A 16,109-nucleotide genomic window follows, 5' to 3' on the forward strand; every position below is an offset into this window, starting at 1 on the left:
GAATTAAGTATTCTGAATTGTGGTGGGGTTTTTTTGTTTTTTCTCTGCTGCTGTGTGTGTGACTTTCAACACACTATGTTTGTGCAAATGAACAAGAGTGTACACAAAACCGTTGCTGCGGTGTCGTGCATGCCTGTCCAACTGTGCGTCCCTCCTGACAGCAGGTGGAATGTGTTGTGGTTTCCCCATTTTGTTTCTGGTTTGCGGATTTTCTTCCGGTTTCTGTGTCTATCGTGTTATGTGTGAAGTGGCCCTAAGTCGTACCTCAGACTCAGGATGAGCAATGCGGGTTCCATTTGGGACATGGAAAGTGTGACCAGCTCTTTACCTTCACAAGGATATTGGAATTAGTCTTTTGAGTGTGACTAACCAGTCAACTTGTGTTTTGCGGACTTGAAAAGGCGTATGACCAGATCCATCGAGGTGTCCCGTGGGGACCACTGCGGGAGTATGGGGTAAAGGAATTGCTGCAAAGAAACATCTCGTCTCCATATGACCAAAGTGGGAGCTGTGTCCGCATTCTCAGCATTACATCACACCTGTTCCTGGTGGGTGTTGGACTCTGCCAGGAAACTGAAAACCATTAAAAAAAAAAACAAAAAAAAAAAAAACGAAATGGTGAACCGTGAAAAATTCCACCTACTGTCGGACAGGTGTGAATGATACCGAGGTGACGGGTTCATGCACGCTTGTGCACGCACACAAACACATGTAAGCATATAATGTCAAATAATTTTGACGTGGGCAGTGTGACACCACTCCCACAGCAGCGGAGCAATTAGATGCTGGGCATATGTACATAACAAAAATATGGAAGTCCAAAATAATGCAAGAGCACAGATTCAGAACATTAAAGAAACAATGAATGTACTGTTTAAATGTAGCACAATCATGTTACTGGTCATGAATGTTGTCACTGTAAAAAGAACAAAAAAAAAATAAAACAGCAGTTTCTAATATGTAATTCCTGTTATAAAGAATGGACAATACAAATATCATTCTCCTGTTCCTCTGTACATGAGCTATGGTCATGGACATACACAATCATGGACTGCCATGAATGAAGCCATGTGCCCATAACATGTCCAGCCGGCGCCACATGTTATGGTCATTTGTACCACAGCTCATGTGGTGGACATGACATTCAGATCACCAGATGAGTGTTCACATGATCAGACAGGGCAGCCTCACTGGTGATGTGTGCACTGAAGCAGTCACTGCTGATCATTGCAAAGGCGATATGTGTTTTTATGTATTTCCTCGTGAGGACAACATGCCCATGCACGCGCCTCAGGGTGGATTGTTGTCAGGTGATATCCTTCATGGCACGGTATGTGTTTTCCAGGTGTAACTTGTCAGCTGCAAGTACGCCCACCTCAGTGAACAAACTCAGCTCACAGAAAAAAGTCTCACTCTCTGTTCCTTTGTTCTGTGATTATTTAGTTTATGCAATTGTTAAGTAATTATGTATGTAGTTGTTGCTTGTATTTATTTATTTGTCCTGGCTTACTGTGACTCGCTGGCCGGTGATCAACTGAGAGGTGCCGTGTGTCTATAGCACTATGTGCAAAATGATCACATATGAATGAGTTCACACCTTTCCCCATGTTTTATTTATTTTCCACTCTTTCTGTCTGTTGTGGACTATAATTTACGTGGTGGAAGGTTCATTAGCCTGACTGTCCAGCTGATAACAAAGTTCACACCATGGCGTGCGCACTCAGACGTGGCTGGCTGGTCCCCATATGATCTTGTCTGTACGCAATTATCAGCATGTCATGATTGCATGAGAGTCCGCCCACACATGTGCATTGCATGCAGTGTGGTTCATGTTGTTCATGGAGGAACTAAATTTATTGGAAGCTAAGTGGTCTGCTGATGGTTTTAGAAGTTAGCTGAAAAGCTAATCCGTGAACAAAATGTTAGCTTTGATAATTAGCAGTTAACGGATTAGAACTGTGCCCACCACTGTATACATAAAAAGCCTTGAGCCAGTTATGATTCACGTGATAGTGATATTTATTACTCCAGTCTTATTCCAATCAAGGCACACGTGGATGCTTGATCATCTGTCTCTGCACCTCGTTGTCCACAAAAGTGTGTCCTTTGTCTTTTAGAAGAATGTTATAGGTTTTGTTTCAACACAGCTCTAAGACACAATAACACATGCCAAGGTCTGGCCTGGGTTAAGGCTGGTCATCTAAGGTCTCATTTTCTAACCACCTCATGATTGTCATTAGTGTCAGTGGTGGGTATGCAGGTAAGAGTGATGTTATATCAAATTGTATCATGATGTCTTTTGCATTCAACTACAATGGTCTAACCTTTCAATTAATTGCCTGAATTATAAGTATAAAGTTGAAATTGTAAGTCATGAATGCTATGTTCAGTGTGTCCATCTGATGACATGAACATGGTGGTGAGGTACAGTGCACTGTTGGAGGCCACAGAGTTAATGGAGCTCACTGTTCATTCAAACGGTATCCCCTTCTTGTGTTCCTTTGATATTTTGGGACGTTTACATTAGCATGGAATGATTAATCCTGAATATGGGCAGTGGGATGTGATATAGTCAAAATGTGCCATCTGCCTTCAAAAGCTTCAGTGAGTCAAGGACCTTCCACTTGTCATGCCTGGTACAGTCTCACTTAAGTTTTTTATGAGTATTCCCACCATCCACCACAGCAAAAGCTTGGAATGACCAAAACATTGTGCCACAGGGATGAAAAGATTCTCACAAGTGTGGAATACATTAATAAGGAAGAGGGTGAATATCAAATCTTTGGAAAATGCAACACACCAGTTTTCCTCAAACCCATTAACACATTGCAACAGAGTCAACCACCCAAATGATCAGATTTCACATCACAAGAGTAGTAGAGAAGCTTGAATTTTCAACTGGACTGGGTTGCTTGATGCGAGGATGTTTCGCTTCTAATCGCAGAAGCTTCCTCAGCTAAATTTCTTGCTCTGGTAGTCTGAATTCTGTCTTGACTCTTGTAGAGAAGAACAAACACAAGCCAGCAAAAGCTGGAGTTTTAAACCTAACAAGACCCGTCCTCCTGAGAGGCAGACTGCTGTTCTTATCCTGTCCTTAGGGGGAACTAATTTCTGTCTCAAGGTGTTAACAGGTTTAAAGTAAACTGGGATTTTGTGCTGTCTGAAGATCCTCTGTAGTTTTTCCCTTACTCCTGCTAAATAAGTGAGAGACACTTTTCTTCTTGGCTCCGTTTCCTGTCTGTCAGGTCTCTTTGTTCTTTGGGACCTCTGCACTTTATCCAGGGACAATTGTGGGTACCCACATACTGTGAGGGCTTTCCAGACATGTTGTTGTTCTTTAGCCTTTCCCTCTGTAGTTGTAGGCACCTGTAGGGCTCTGTGTTGAAGAATCCTGATCACCCCAAGCTTGTGTTCAAGGGGTGGTTTGACCCAAAGAGCAGATATTGGTCAGTGTGAGTGGGTTTTCTGTAAAGCCCTGTCTGGATCTGCCTGTTTTCTCCAATCTTAACATCACAGTCCAAGAAGGCTAAATGGTTGTTTCTAGCATCCGCCTGTGTGAACTTGATATTGGAGTCCACCAAGTTGATGTGCTCTGTAAAGGTCTCCACTTCCTGTTGCTTGATTTTAACCCATGTGTCATTGACATATCTGAACCAGTGACTGGGAGAGATGCCTGTGAAGGTTCTCTTCTCCACTAGCTCCATGTACAGATTGGCCGCAATGGGGGATACCACCTGTTAAACCTGTTAACACCTTGAGACAGAAATTAGTTCACCCTAAGGACAGGATCCGTAATTACAAACAGAGCAATTCTAGTATTCTATCAGATGTCAGGAAAACTGTAACAAACACTACATAGGTGAGACGAAGCAGCCGTTGCACAAAAGCCTATACCAGCACCGCAGAGAGCACTGGTGGAGCTCAGTCTGTAGTTCAGTCTGTGGTTAGTGTCTTAAAGACCACATGTTTGAGGACAAGGAAGTTAAAATCTTAGCCAGAGAAAAGAAATGGTTTGAGATGGGAGTGAAGGAAGATTTGTATGTGAAACAGTTGAAACCCAGCCTTAACCGGTAGGGGGTCTGAGACACACTTTGTCCCCTGTTTACAATGGGGTACTCAGGTCAAAGCAGTTTCACTCTTTTGTTCATGATTTTGTTCATGTTTGGTAATGAGTCATTCACGTTGTCAGGACAGGCGTCAGTCCCATCGTTAGGAGGGACAGCTGCCCTGTCATTAGGAGGGTGCTAACTAGAGTACAATAGGTGCTAATTAGAGCAATTGTTAGTCACTGCCAATAGCAGTCTGCCTCTCAGTAGGAGAGGTCTTGTTAGGTTTAAAAATCCAGCTTTTGCTGGCTTCTGTTTGTTCTTCTCTGCAAGAGTCAAGACAGAAGTCAGACTACCAGAGCAAGAAATTTAGCTGAGGAAGCTTCTGCGATTAGAAGCGAAACATCCGCGCATCAAGCAAACCAGTCCAGTCGAAGATTCAAGCTTCTCTACTGTGGAAACCACCTGGACTACTGAGAGCCTTCACAGAAACATCACTAGTGTAATGTTTATGCTTTTTGATGCGGCAGGGAGTGCTAAGACCTCTACTATGTGGAAACTAAACAGCCACTGCATGAAAATATGGTCCAGAGCACAAGAAGCAACACCTCAGGGACAAGATTCACATTTTGAGCATATGACAGATGAACAGATGTGAAACTGAAAAAAAAAAAAAAACACTTCAAACATGGTTAGGGTAGTCTACAACACCATCTTTCTGTCACCTACTCCCCGAGAGTCAAGTCTCTCACCCTGCCCTAGAGTGTGTAGGAGGGAAGAATATAATATGTGTTTTAGGATATTTGAAATTATCACTTGGGGATAATTTTACCTCGAATACTGGGGACACCACCTATGACTGAATGATATTATAACAAGGTTATAATATCATTGATTTTAGGGTCAGTCAATAGGAAATATTAAAATTAGTCTCTAATCTTCAGTAGCAAGTTCCACAGGTCACGCCCGACCCCCTCTGTAAAACCATACTAGTACATCACAGACAAATTCATGCGTTTAAAACATTTATTTAACTCAGTCAGGAGTTAAATGCAGGACATATCACAGTAAGCAATTTGAAGATGACGAAGTTCAATGAGCAATGATTATATGACGTTTATGTAGTTTGGTTTAGTTGTGGGAGTTTAAGAATGAATTCTCTCTTAATCATCAGGCAATTTATTTTGGTATTTATTAACGAGAGATGGTTAGTGACAGTGAACAGAATTAAAATAAAGCCACTCTTTTAGCTCTGACTCTTTTAGTTTGTTTGTTTTTTTTTTTGGCTTCTTGCTCTCGGCCGGGACGGTCGCATTTTTCTCTCCTCCTCCCTCCCCAACATTCCTGCTACTGTAGTGTGTTTTGTCTGTGAGGCTGCCAGCCCTGCTCCTCTGGAAAACGACAAAATGGATCTGATCAAGTGGTCTCTGAACGCAATTGATACTATTTTTTCCACAAGACACTCGGGAGCGGAGGACCTGTCCTGCCGGGACACATGTGGCAGGTTACGTGATGGACAGCTGGCGGAGGTGGCAAGTCATGTGCCTGTACACGTTGTCTGTGGAGGACACTGAAGATGTTTACTTATTTGGAGCTGTGGTGACTGGGTTTCTCCTGTGTGGGGTGGCCATAGGACTGGTTTACCGGAAAATTAAGAAGGTGGAGGTGGCATTAATTGGCCCGTCCAGGCTGCCCCACATGATTGATTCGATTGGAATGGCAGTGTCAGCTCAGTTGGCAGGTGTCAACCGCACGTTGGAATCCATCTTGGGGAGAAAGGCTGCACTGGAAAACTGCTTTGATCGTCAGTAAGACCACATTGTATTTGGGAGCCACTCTGAAGTTTCAGACTGTGGAATCTGCCAGGCGTCTGTTAATCTTGTCATCTATTTGGTTTCCAAACACCAGCTGTCCTTCAAGGCCGCTGGGATAAAATCCTCCCCCCGAGGAACATTCCTGATAGCCTCGCTCCTCGTCCCCCCCCCTCTTCGTCTTCCCCCCCTCCCTCCCTTCCCAGTCCTGAGATGTTGACTGTGGGACCTTGAGACTCTGGTGGACTGATTCAGGACTGGGATCCCCCCCAGGATGGACAGATAAGGCATGTCGATGGGGCCTCACGTGCAGCCTTCCGGGCTGTCTGTCTGGACACTGGACACATCCAAGTCTCGGCTGTCGTCTGCCGTCTGTTGTGATTTGTTTTTTGTTATGACTGTTTTTCTGTGCTTATGGTTTTTTTTTTTTGTTTGTTTTTTTGCTCTCCAGTGGTGCTGCATAGGGGGAGCCCCAGAACGATGCCACCCGGGCCACAGCCCCTGAGGGAGGCAGCGAGCAGCGGCAAGGACAGGGAGCAAAGGAGCCACCGCAAACAAATCCAAAATCACAAGGTAGGGACAACCAAGCCACACGAGGGCAGGGCCCAGCCCCTAGACAAGAGGCAAGGCCCGACCCCGGGGCCAGGAAGAGCACAAGGCCCCCAACAGTAAGGCCCCCGACAGTCAGGCCCCCCAGTGCAGCCATCAGGGGCCCCCTTAACCCTCCAACCCACCCCCCAACCTGGATCCCACCCCAACCACCAAAGCCCATGACAGGAGACCACCCAAGCGAGACCCATTCCCACGGAGACCACGGCCCTCCATCCCCCCAGCAGCCACCAGACCCCCAGTGCCAAACCCACCACCGCCTAGTGACCCCAACTCTAAATTGGTGAAAGTGTTTTCTAAACGTGTAGAACTAAGGTGTGTGCATTAAAATTGCAAGGCAGGAGTGGCGGATGGAGATCGAAGTGGAAGGCTGCCTGCTCCTACTATCTGCATGGATGGCACACAGCATAAGGTTGTTGTCCAGTTCAAGTATATTGGGAACACCATCTCTTCAGACGGGTCAGTCGACAAGGAAATTGCACCCTGCGTCAGCAAGTCAAGCCAGTCTCTAGGCTGCCTCCATACTTGCGTGATGTCCCACAAGAACATTAAGCTGACCACCAAGATCAAGGTGTACAAGGCAGTTGTACTCATCAGTCTCCTGTATGGAGGTGAGACCTGGACACCATACAGGAGACATTTGAAGCAGCTTGAACATTTCCACATGAGGGCCCTATGCTCCCTCTTGGGCATAAGATGGCAAGACAAGGTCACAAACCTGGAGGTCCTAGACAGATCAGGCCTCAGCAGCATTGAGGCCTTGATTATAAAAGCACATGCTGGACGTGATCCGGATGGAGAGCTCTCGCATTCCACATCAGGGTCACAGAAATCAGGATGCCAAAGGAAGCGCTATAAGGACTGTGTCAAGGACAGACTGAAGTACTGTGACATTTCTGCAAAAGAGCTGGAGTCCTACGCTGAAGACAGAGCTAAGTGGTGCACACTACACACACAGCCTGCCTTGCCTTTGAAATCAGCCGTAGGAAGCTGATCAACGATCCCAAAGCACACCGAAAGGCCTCAGCTGCAACTGTATCCCACTGTCCACAGGTTCGTGCCTCAAGAATTGGGCTTGTCAGCCACACTTCTTTCCACCAATGGAGTCAGCACAACCGTTTGACATCTTCGTAACCGATGGTCAACCAAAGTAAGCAAGTACTGTATTTTTCACAGAATTATTGTAGCAACCACACCTGCCAGTTTTTACCATAAAAATAATAGATTTTGTTTATTTATTTAACAGTGTATAAAGTGGTTTTTCACAGCTTCCCAAGAAAACGAAGGTTTATTTCACACATTCATCGGGAAGCACATACACACCAATCCTCTAGAGACAAGTAGACTTTAGCGACTATCAAGAGAAACTGTTAAAATGATCTCATTTGCTGATCAGATTTACTTTGTTTTACAACATTGACCCTCTAGCCTTCAGGGTATGAACTTGGACTACCACAATATTCTTTACTTAAATATGAAGAAGTCACTTGATGAATGGTGAAACATCTTGAAGACCAACAAGAAGTTGCTGTGGAGTAAATGTCGAGATCCCTTTCAATTAAATTACTGTCACTGAGATTGTTTGCTGATCTGCTTGAAAACAAATGTAAATTTACACAAAATATGTCATATTGGAGATCCAGTGTTATTACTTCACACGTGTACACTGTAAATAACACTAAATAAATTACACACAAAAACCCCAACAAAAACAAGAGTGAACACATCAGTTGATATAATAAATATACATCAAAAGTTGGAAATGTGGTACAGTAATAATAAGCAGATAGCACATAAGATCATACATGATCTCAAAAACCAACTAATAATACGTATACAGATACAGATATATGCATGTTCATATCACAGACATACAGAGCTAAGATTGTCATGTGACCTTTGCCATCATCTGTCCATGCATCACAATGCTGTTTGGTTCTACTTGATGCCTTTCTCTTTAAGTATTTTTCTCAGCGTCTTCAAGTAGTCCTGGTCTGGATAGCTTTCACTAACAAAAAGAAAGAAAGAAAGATTACACACAGTACTGCCTTGTTGTTGTTGTACCTGGCCCAGGTATCGAAACCCCCCTCCCCTCCTTAGGGGAGTTTCGGAGACATACATTTCACATAACTAGGGCCAATGAACCAAGTGGTCTGCAATTATAACATTGGTGGGTGTGGCCATGGTGAGCTCTTGAAGTCCGATACCCACCGAAAATGCATTACCAAAATACATTGTTTCTAACTATTAGGGAGCATGTTATATATTATATATTAACCCTTATTAATGCAAACCTGGTAAAAAAAAAAAAAAAATCAAATTTTTAAGAAAAATGTCAAAAATGCAACTTACTACACCGTAACTAAAGTGACATGAAATATATAATGACATGGATAAAATTCGTCTTACCTGTGCATAAAATGGGTAACTCAGTGAGTAGAACAAATGTATAAAAAGTATGAATATTTGAATATTCTGTAGATACAGTGGGGCAAATAAGTATTTGATCCACTTTCGATTTTGCAAGTTTTCCCACCTACAAAGAATGGAGAGGTCTGTATTTTTGTAGGTACACTTCAACTGTGAGAGACAGAATCTAAAAAAAAAACATTCAGAAAATCATGTTGGATGATTTTTAAATAATTAATTTGCATAAGTATTTGATTACCTACCAACCAGCAAGAATTCTGGCTCTCACAGACCTGTTAGTTTTTCTTTAAGAAGCCCTCTTATTCTGTACTTTTTACTTGTATTAATTGCACCTGTTTGAACTTGTTACCTGTATAAAAGACACCTGTCCACACACTCAATCAATCACACACCAACCTGTCCACCGTGGCCAAGACCAAAGAGCTGTCTGACCAAAGAGCTGTCTGAGAATACCATGTCCAGGCCCGTTTGAAGTTCATCAGTGACCATCTGGATCATCCAGATGTGTGATTCACCTGTGTGATTGGCGTCTTACCTGCGGGTGGAGGCGCGCGCACCCGCAGACAGCAGGAGGAGGAGGGTGGAGAGAGCTGTGACAGAATTCCCGATAAGGTCCCGTAACCCAGGTTCTAAAGCAGAATTTAACATCAGACATAACACAGCGCCCAAAGCCAATGCAACAATGAACAGATTTACCACAGTAGAGAACCCCGAACCCACAGCGTGTGCCTGCCTGACTGTACGCAGCCTCAACAACCAGGAAGGAATCCCCTACACAGACCAAACCTCTGCCTCGGAACGCACAGCGTTTGGCATAGGACTTGCCCAAATGCAGTCATACACAAGCGCGCAACTCACTGCCACTCCATGTATGCACGCACAGTGTGCACGTTCCGGCTTTCAAGGCCATGTTAGCGCCGCCCACCATCTACCTTAAAGGTACACTGCAAACCAACATGCCACACAGAGGAGGCATGGGAGAAGGTCATGTGGTCAGATGAAACCAAAATAGAGCTTTTTGGTATCTTCTCCACTCATCGTGTTTGGAGGATGAGAACAATCTCAAGAACATCGTCCCAACCATCATTTTTGGGGGTGCTTTTCTGAAAAGGGGACAGGACAACTGTCCCATATTAAAAGGAGGATAGATGGGGTCATGTATCGCAGGATTTTGGCAAACAACCGCCTTCCCTCAGTAAGAGTATTGAAGATGGGTCATGGCTGGGCCTTCCAGCATGACAATGACCCAAAACACACAGCTAGGGCAGCTAAGGAATGGCTCAGTAAGAAGCATTTCAAAGTCCTGGAGTGGTCGAGCCAGTATCCAGACCTGAACTCAATAGAAAATCTTTGGAGGAAGCTGAAACTCAAAACCTGAAAAATCTGGAGAAGATCTGTATGACGAGTGGACCAAATTCCCTGCTGCAGGGTGTGAAAACGTGATCAAGAGCTACAGGAAACATCTGACCTCTGTAACTGCAAACAAAGGTTTCTGTACCAAATATTAAGGTCTCTTTTTCTGTTGTATCAAACACTTATTTCATGCAATAAAATGTAAATTAATTATTTATAAATCATACAATGTGACTTTCTGATTTTTTTTTTTGTTTTTTTTTTCAGATTCTGTCTCTCGCAGTTGAAGTGTACCTACGATAAAAATTACAGACCTCTCCATTCTTTGTAGATGGGAAACCTTGCAAAATCGACAGTGGATCAAATACTTATTTGCTTCACTGTATGTGTTTACTTATATTATATATGTCCACCATATTAAAAATCTCAAATACATCTTAATATGTACAACCCCTGGCAAAAATTATGGAATCACCGGCCTTGGAGGATGTTCATTCAGTTGTTTAATTTTGTAGAAAAAAGCAGATCACAGACATGACACAAAACTAAAGTCATTTCAAATGGCAACTTTCTGGCTTTAAGAAACACTATAAGAAATCAAGAAAAAAAGATTGTGGCAGTCAGTAACGGTTACTTTTTTAGACCAAGCAGAGGAAAAAAATATGGACTCACTCAATTCTGAGGAATAAATTATGGAATCACCCTGTAAATTTTCATCCCCAAAACTAACACCTGCATGAAATCACATCTGCTCATTAGTCTGCATCTAAAAAGGAGTGATCACACCTTGGAGAGCTGTTGCACCAAGTGGACTGACATGAATCATGGCTCCAACGCGAGAGATGTCAATTGAAACAAAGGAGAGGATTATCAAACTCTTAAAAGAGGGTAAATCATCATGCAATGTTGCAAAAGATGTTGGTTGTTCACAGTCAGCTGTGTCTAAACTCTGGACCAAATACAAACAACATGGGAAGGTTGTTAAAGGCAAACATACTGGTAGACCAAGGAAGACATCAAAGCGTCAAGACAGAAAACTTAAAGCAATATGTCTCAAAATATGAAAATGCACAACAAAACAAATGAGGAATGAATGAGAGGAAACTGAAATCAACGTCTGTGACCGAACTGTACGAAACCGCCTAAAGGAAATGGGATTTACATACAGAAAAGCTAAACGAAAGCCATCATTAACACTTAAACAGAAAAAAACAAGGTTACAATGGGCTAAGGAAAAGCAATCGTGGACTGTGGATGACTGGATGAAAGTCATATTCAGTGATGAATCTCGGATCTGCATTGGGCAAGGTGATGATGCTGGAACTTTTGTTTGTGCAGTTCCAATGAGATTTATAAAGATGACTGCCTGAAGAGAACATGTACATTTTCACAGTCATTGATGATATGGGGCTGCATGTCAGGTAAAGGCACTGGGGAGATGGCTGTCATTACATCATCAATAAATGCACAAGTTTACGTTGATATTTTGGACACTTTTCCAATGTTTTGGGATGATGAAATCATTTTTCAAGATGATAATGCATCTTGCCATAAAGCAAAAACTGTGAAAACATTCCTTGCAAAAAGACACATAGGGTCAATGTCATGACATAGGGTCAATGTCAACCAGCAGATGTGATTTGATGCAGGTGTTAGTTTTGGGAATGAAAATTTACAGGGTGATTCCATAATTTATTCCTCAGAATTTAGTGATTCCATATTTTTTTCCTCTGCTTGGTCTAAAAAAGTAACCATTACTGACTGCCACAATCTTTTTTTCTTGATTTCTTATAGTGTTTCTTAAAGCCAGAAAGTTGCCATTTGAAATGACTTTAGTTTTGTGTCATGTCTGTGATCTGCTTTTTTTCTACAAAATTAAACAACTGAATGAACATCCTCCGAGGCCGGTGATTCCATAATTTTTGCCAGGGGTTGTATATGTCGTGGATATGAATGAGCGAATCTCGTCAGCATCTCACCATGTCATTTAGGTCCTTCAGACTTTATTTTGAGTAAATGCTTCAGGGGAGCATTAGCATGGCAAAAACCTTTCAGCTTCTGGGGGAAGCTCCGCCTCCCCAGACCCCCTGCCTTTTTAAGCATTTTTCTATATTTGTCTCTCATATGTCTGGAAAAGCTCCTCACCATCTAACCATGTCTTTTAGGTCCTTCAGACTTTTTTCAGGAAAATGGTTCTTGGGAGCATAAGCATGACTAAATCCTTCCCCCCAGACCCCCCCCCCCCCCGCCTTTTTAAGCATTTTCCTTATTTTGCTTTTCAGCTGACCCCCCTAATTACAGCCCTCTTAACCAACTGCCACTTTAAGCATTTTTTAATGTAGATGTAAATTAATATTCAAAGTTTTCAGCTAGTTGACAGTACGGCTGTACAATATGGCCAAATTATCGTATCTCAATATTGTTGGGCTTGAGTCCAGAAGATCATCAAAGGGCGAATTTTGGCTCTCTGTTGGGACTGTTTACACAGAGACTGCTACCTGCTGCTTTGGACTTTGAACTAACAGTCTTTTTCAAGACTTTTATACTTTTTTACCTTTTTACTTTTTTTTTACTTTTTTACTGTTCTCCAACGCCTAAGGAAGACCTTTAACGGTCGAAACATCGCGACGGAGCACTTTTATCAGCTAACTTTCATCAGCGTTGGCAGGCTAACTAGCTTGCTAACGCTTTCATTTTTATTTTTTTTAGCACTGTTGTCGTGCGTTACCTGTGCTGCTCCACAGCGTGTTTAGTCGATTTTTATTTTATTTTAGCACCATTGTCGTGCGTTACCTGTGCTGCTTCATGGCCTGTTTGGTGCCTTAATTAAGGCACTCCTTCTGCTGAATCACCTCTAAATTATTTACACATTATTCACTTTGTGTGTTTTTAGGAATCCGCTAGCTTAGCGTAGCTACTAGCTCTTAGCCGATTTAGCATGGCGGCTTCTCCTGTCTCTCCCGTACTTTTCTGCTCTGGGTGTGAAATGTTTAGTTATTCCTCGGCCTCCTTTAGCAGTAACGGTACTTGTAATAAGTGCAGCTTATTCGTAGCTTTGGAGGCCAGGCTGGGCGAATTGGAGACTCGGCTCCACACCGTGGAAAATTCTACAGCTAGCCAGGCCCCTGTAGTCGGTGCGGACCAAGGTAGCTTAGCCGCCGTTAGTTCCCCCCTGGCAGATCCCGAGCAGTTGGGAAAGCAGGCTGACTGGGTGACTGTGAGGAGGAAGCGTAGCCCTAAACAGAAGCCCCGTGTACACCGTCAACCCGTTCACATCTCTAACCGTTTTTCCCCACTCGACGATACACTCGCCAAGGATCAAACTCTGGTTATTGGCGACTCTGTTTTGAGAAATGTGAAGTTAGCGACACCAGCAACCATAGTCAATTGTCTTCCGGGGGCCAGAGCAGGCGACATTGAAGGAAATTTGAAATTGCTGGCTAAGGCTAAGCGTAAATTTGGTAAGATTGTAATTCACGTCGGCAGTAATGACACTCGGTTACGCCAATCGGAGGTCACTAAAATTAACATTAAATCGGTGTGTGACTTTGCAAAAACAATGTCGGACTCTGTTGTTTTCTCTGGGCCCCTCCCCAATCAGACCGGGAGTGACATGTTTAGCCGCATGTTCTCCTTGAATTGCTGGCTGTCTGAGTGGTGTCCAAAAAATGAGGTGGGCTTCATAGATAATTGGCAAAGCTTCTGGGGAAAACCTGGTCTTGTTAGGAGAGACGGCATCCATCCCACTTTGGATGGAGCAGCTCTCATTTCTAGAAATCTGGCCAATTTTCTTGGATCCTCCAAACTGTGACTGTCCAGCGTTGGGACCAGGAGGCAGAGCTGTGGTCTTATACACCTCTCTGCAGCTTCTCTCCCCCTGCCATCCCCTCATTACCCCATCCCCGTAGAGACGGTGCCTGCTCCCAGACCACCAATAACCAGCAAAAATCTATTTAAGCATAAAAATTCAAAAAGAAAAAATAATATAGCACCTTCAATTGCACCACAGACTAAAACAGTTAAATGTGGTCTATTAAACATTAGGTCTCTCTCTTCTAAGTCCCTGTTGGTAAATGATATAATAATTGATCAACGTATTGATTTATTCTGCCTAACAGAAACCTGGTTACAGCAGGATGAATATGTTAGTTTAAATGAGTCAACACCCCCGAGTCACACTAACTGTCAGAATGCTCGTAGCACGGGCCGGGGCGGAGGATTAGCAGCAATCTTCCATTCCAGCTTATTAATTAATCAAAAACCTAGACAGAGCTTTAATTCATTTGAAAGCTTGTCTCTTAGTCTTGGCCATCCAAATTGAAAGTCCCAAAAAACAGTTTTATTTGTTATTATCTATCGTCCACCTGGTCGTTACTATGAGTTTCTTTGTGAATTTTCAGACCTTTTGTCTGACTTAGTGCTTAGCTCAGATAAGATAATTATAGTGGGCGATTTTAACATCCACACAGATGCTGAGAATGACAGCCTCAACACTGCATTTAATCTATTATTGGACTCTATTGGCTTTGCTCAAAAAGTAAATGAGTCCACCCACCACTTTAATCATATCTTAGATCTTGTTCTGACTTATGGTATGGAAATAGAAGACTTAACAGTATTCCCTGAAAACTCCCTTCTGTCTGATCATTTTTTAATAACATTTACATTTACTCTGATGGACTACCCTGCAGTGGGGAATAAGTTTCATTACACTAGAAGTGTTTCAGAAAGCGCTGTAACTAGGTTTAAGGATATGATTCCTTCTTTATGTTCTCTAATGTCATATACCAACACAGAGCAGAGTAGCTACCTAAACTCTGTAAGGGAGTTAGAGTATCTCGTCAATAGTTTTACATCCTCATTGAAGACAACTTTGGATGCTGTAGCTCCTCTGAAAAAGAGAGCTTTAAATCAGAAGTGTCTGACTCCGTGGTATAACTCACAAACTCGTAGCTTAAAGCAGATAACCCGTAAGTTGGAGAGGAAATGGCGTCTCACTAATTTAGAAGATCTTCACTTAGCCTGGAAAAAGAGTTTGTTGCTCTATAAAAAAGCCCTCCGTAAAGCTAGGACATCTTTCTACTCATCACTAATTGAAGAAAATAAGAACAACCCCAGGTTTCTTTTCAGCACTGTAGCCAGGCTGACAAAGAGTCAGAGCTCTATTGAGCTGAGTATTCCATTAACTTTAACTAGTAATGACTTCATGACTTTCTTTGCTAACAAAATTTTGACTATTAGAGAAAAAATTACTCATAACCATCCCAAAGATGTATCGTTATCTTTGGCTGCTTTCAGTGATGCCGGTATTTGGTTAGACTCTTTCTCTCCGATTGTTCTGTCTGAGTTATTTTCATTAGTTACTTCATCCAAACCATCAACATGTTTATTAGACCCCATTCCTGCCAGGCTGCTCAAGGAAGTCCTACCATTATTTAATGCTTCAATCTTAAATATGATCAATCTATCTTTGTTAGTTGGTTATGTACCACAGGCTTTTAAGGTGGCAGTAATTAAACCATTACTTAAAAAGCCATCACTTGACCCAGCTATCTTAGCTAATTATAGGCCAATCTCCAACCTTCCTTTTCTCTCAAAGATTCTTGAGAGGGTAGTTGTAAAACAGCTAACTGATCACCTGCAGAGGAATGGTCTATTTGAAGAGTTTCAGTCAGGTTTTAGAATTCATCATAGTACAGAAACAGCATTAGTGAAGGTTACAAATGATCTTCTTATGGCTTCGGACAGTGGACTTATCTCTGTGCTTGTTCTGTTGGACCTCAGTGCTGCTTTTGTTACTGTTGACCATAAAATTTTATTACAGAGATTAGAGCATGTCATAGGTATTAAAGGCACTGCG

General features: G+C 42.6%; 1 protein-coding gene across 1 annotated transcript in view; it reads right to left on the reverse strand.

Moving 5' to 3' along the window:
• Window positions 1–8,393: 8,393 nt before the first annotated feature.
• The window catches only part of dtx3l1 (deltex E3 ubiquitin ligase 3L1), a 75,914-nt gene continuing 68,198 nt past the window's right edge, over window positions 8,394–16,109 (reverse strand). The window contains exon 5 of the mRNA XM_034172747.1: window positions 8,394–8,474. Coding sequence (XP_034028638.1) covers window positions 8,405–8,474 — 70 coding nt within the window. The 3' untranslated portion in view covers window positions 8,394–8,404. The remainder of the gene's footprint in view (window positions 8,475–16,109) is intronic.

The sequence above is a fragment of the Thalassophryne amazonica genome, chromosome 1 (genome assembly GCF_902500255.1).
Source record: "Thalassophryne amazonica chromosome 1, fThaAma1.1, whole genome shotgun sequence".
NCBI classification, from domain to species: Eukaryota; Metazoa; Chordata; class Actinopteri; order Batrachoidiformes; family Batrachoididae; genus Thalassophryne; species Thalassophryne amazonica.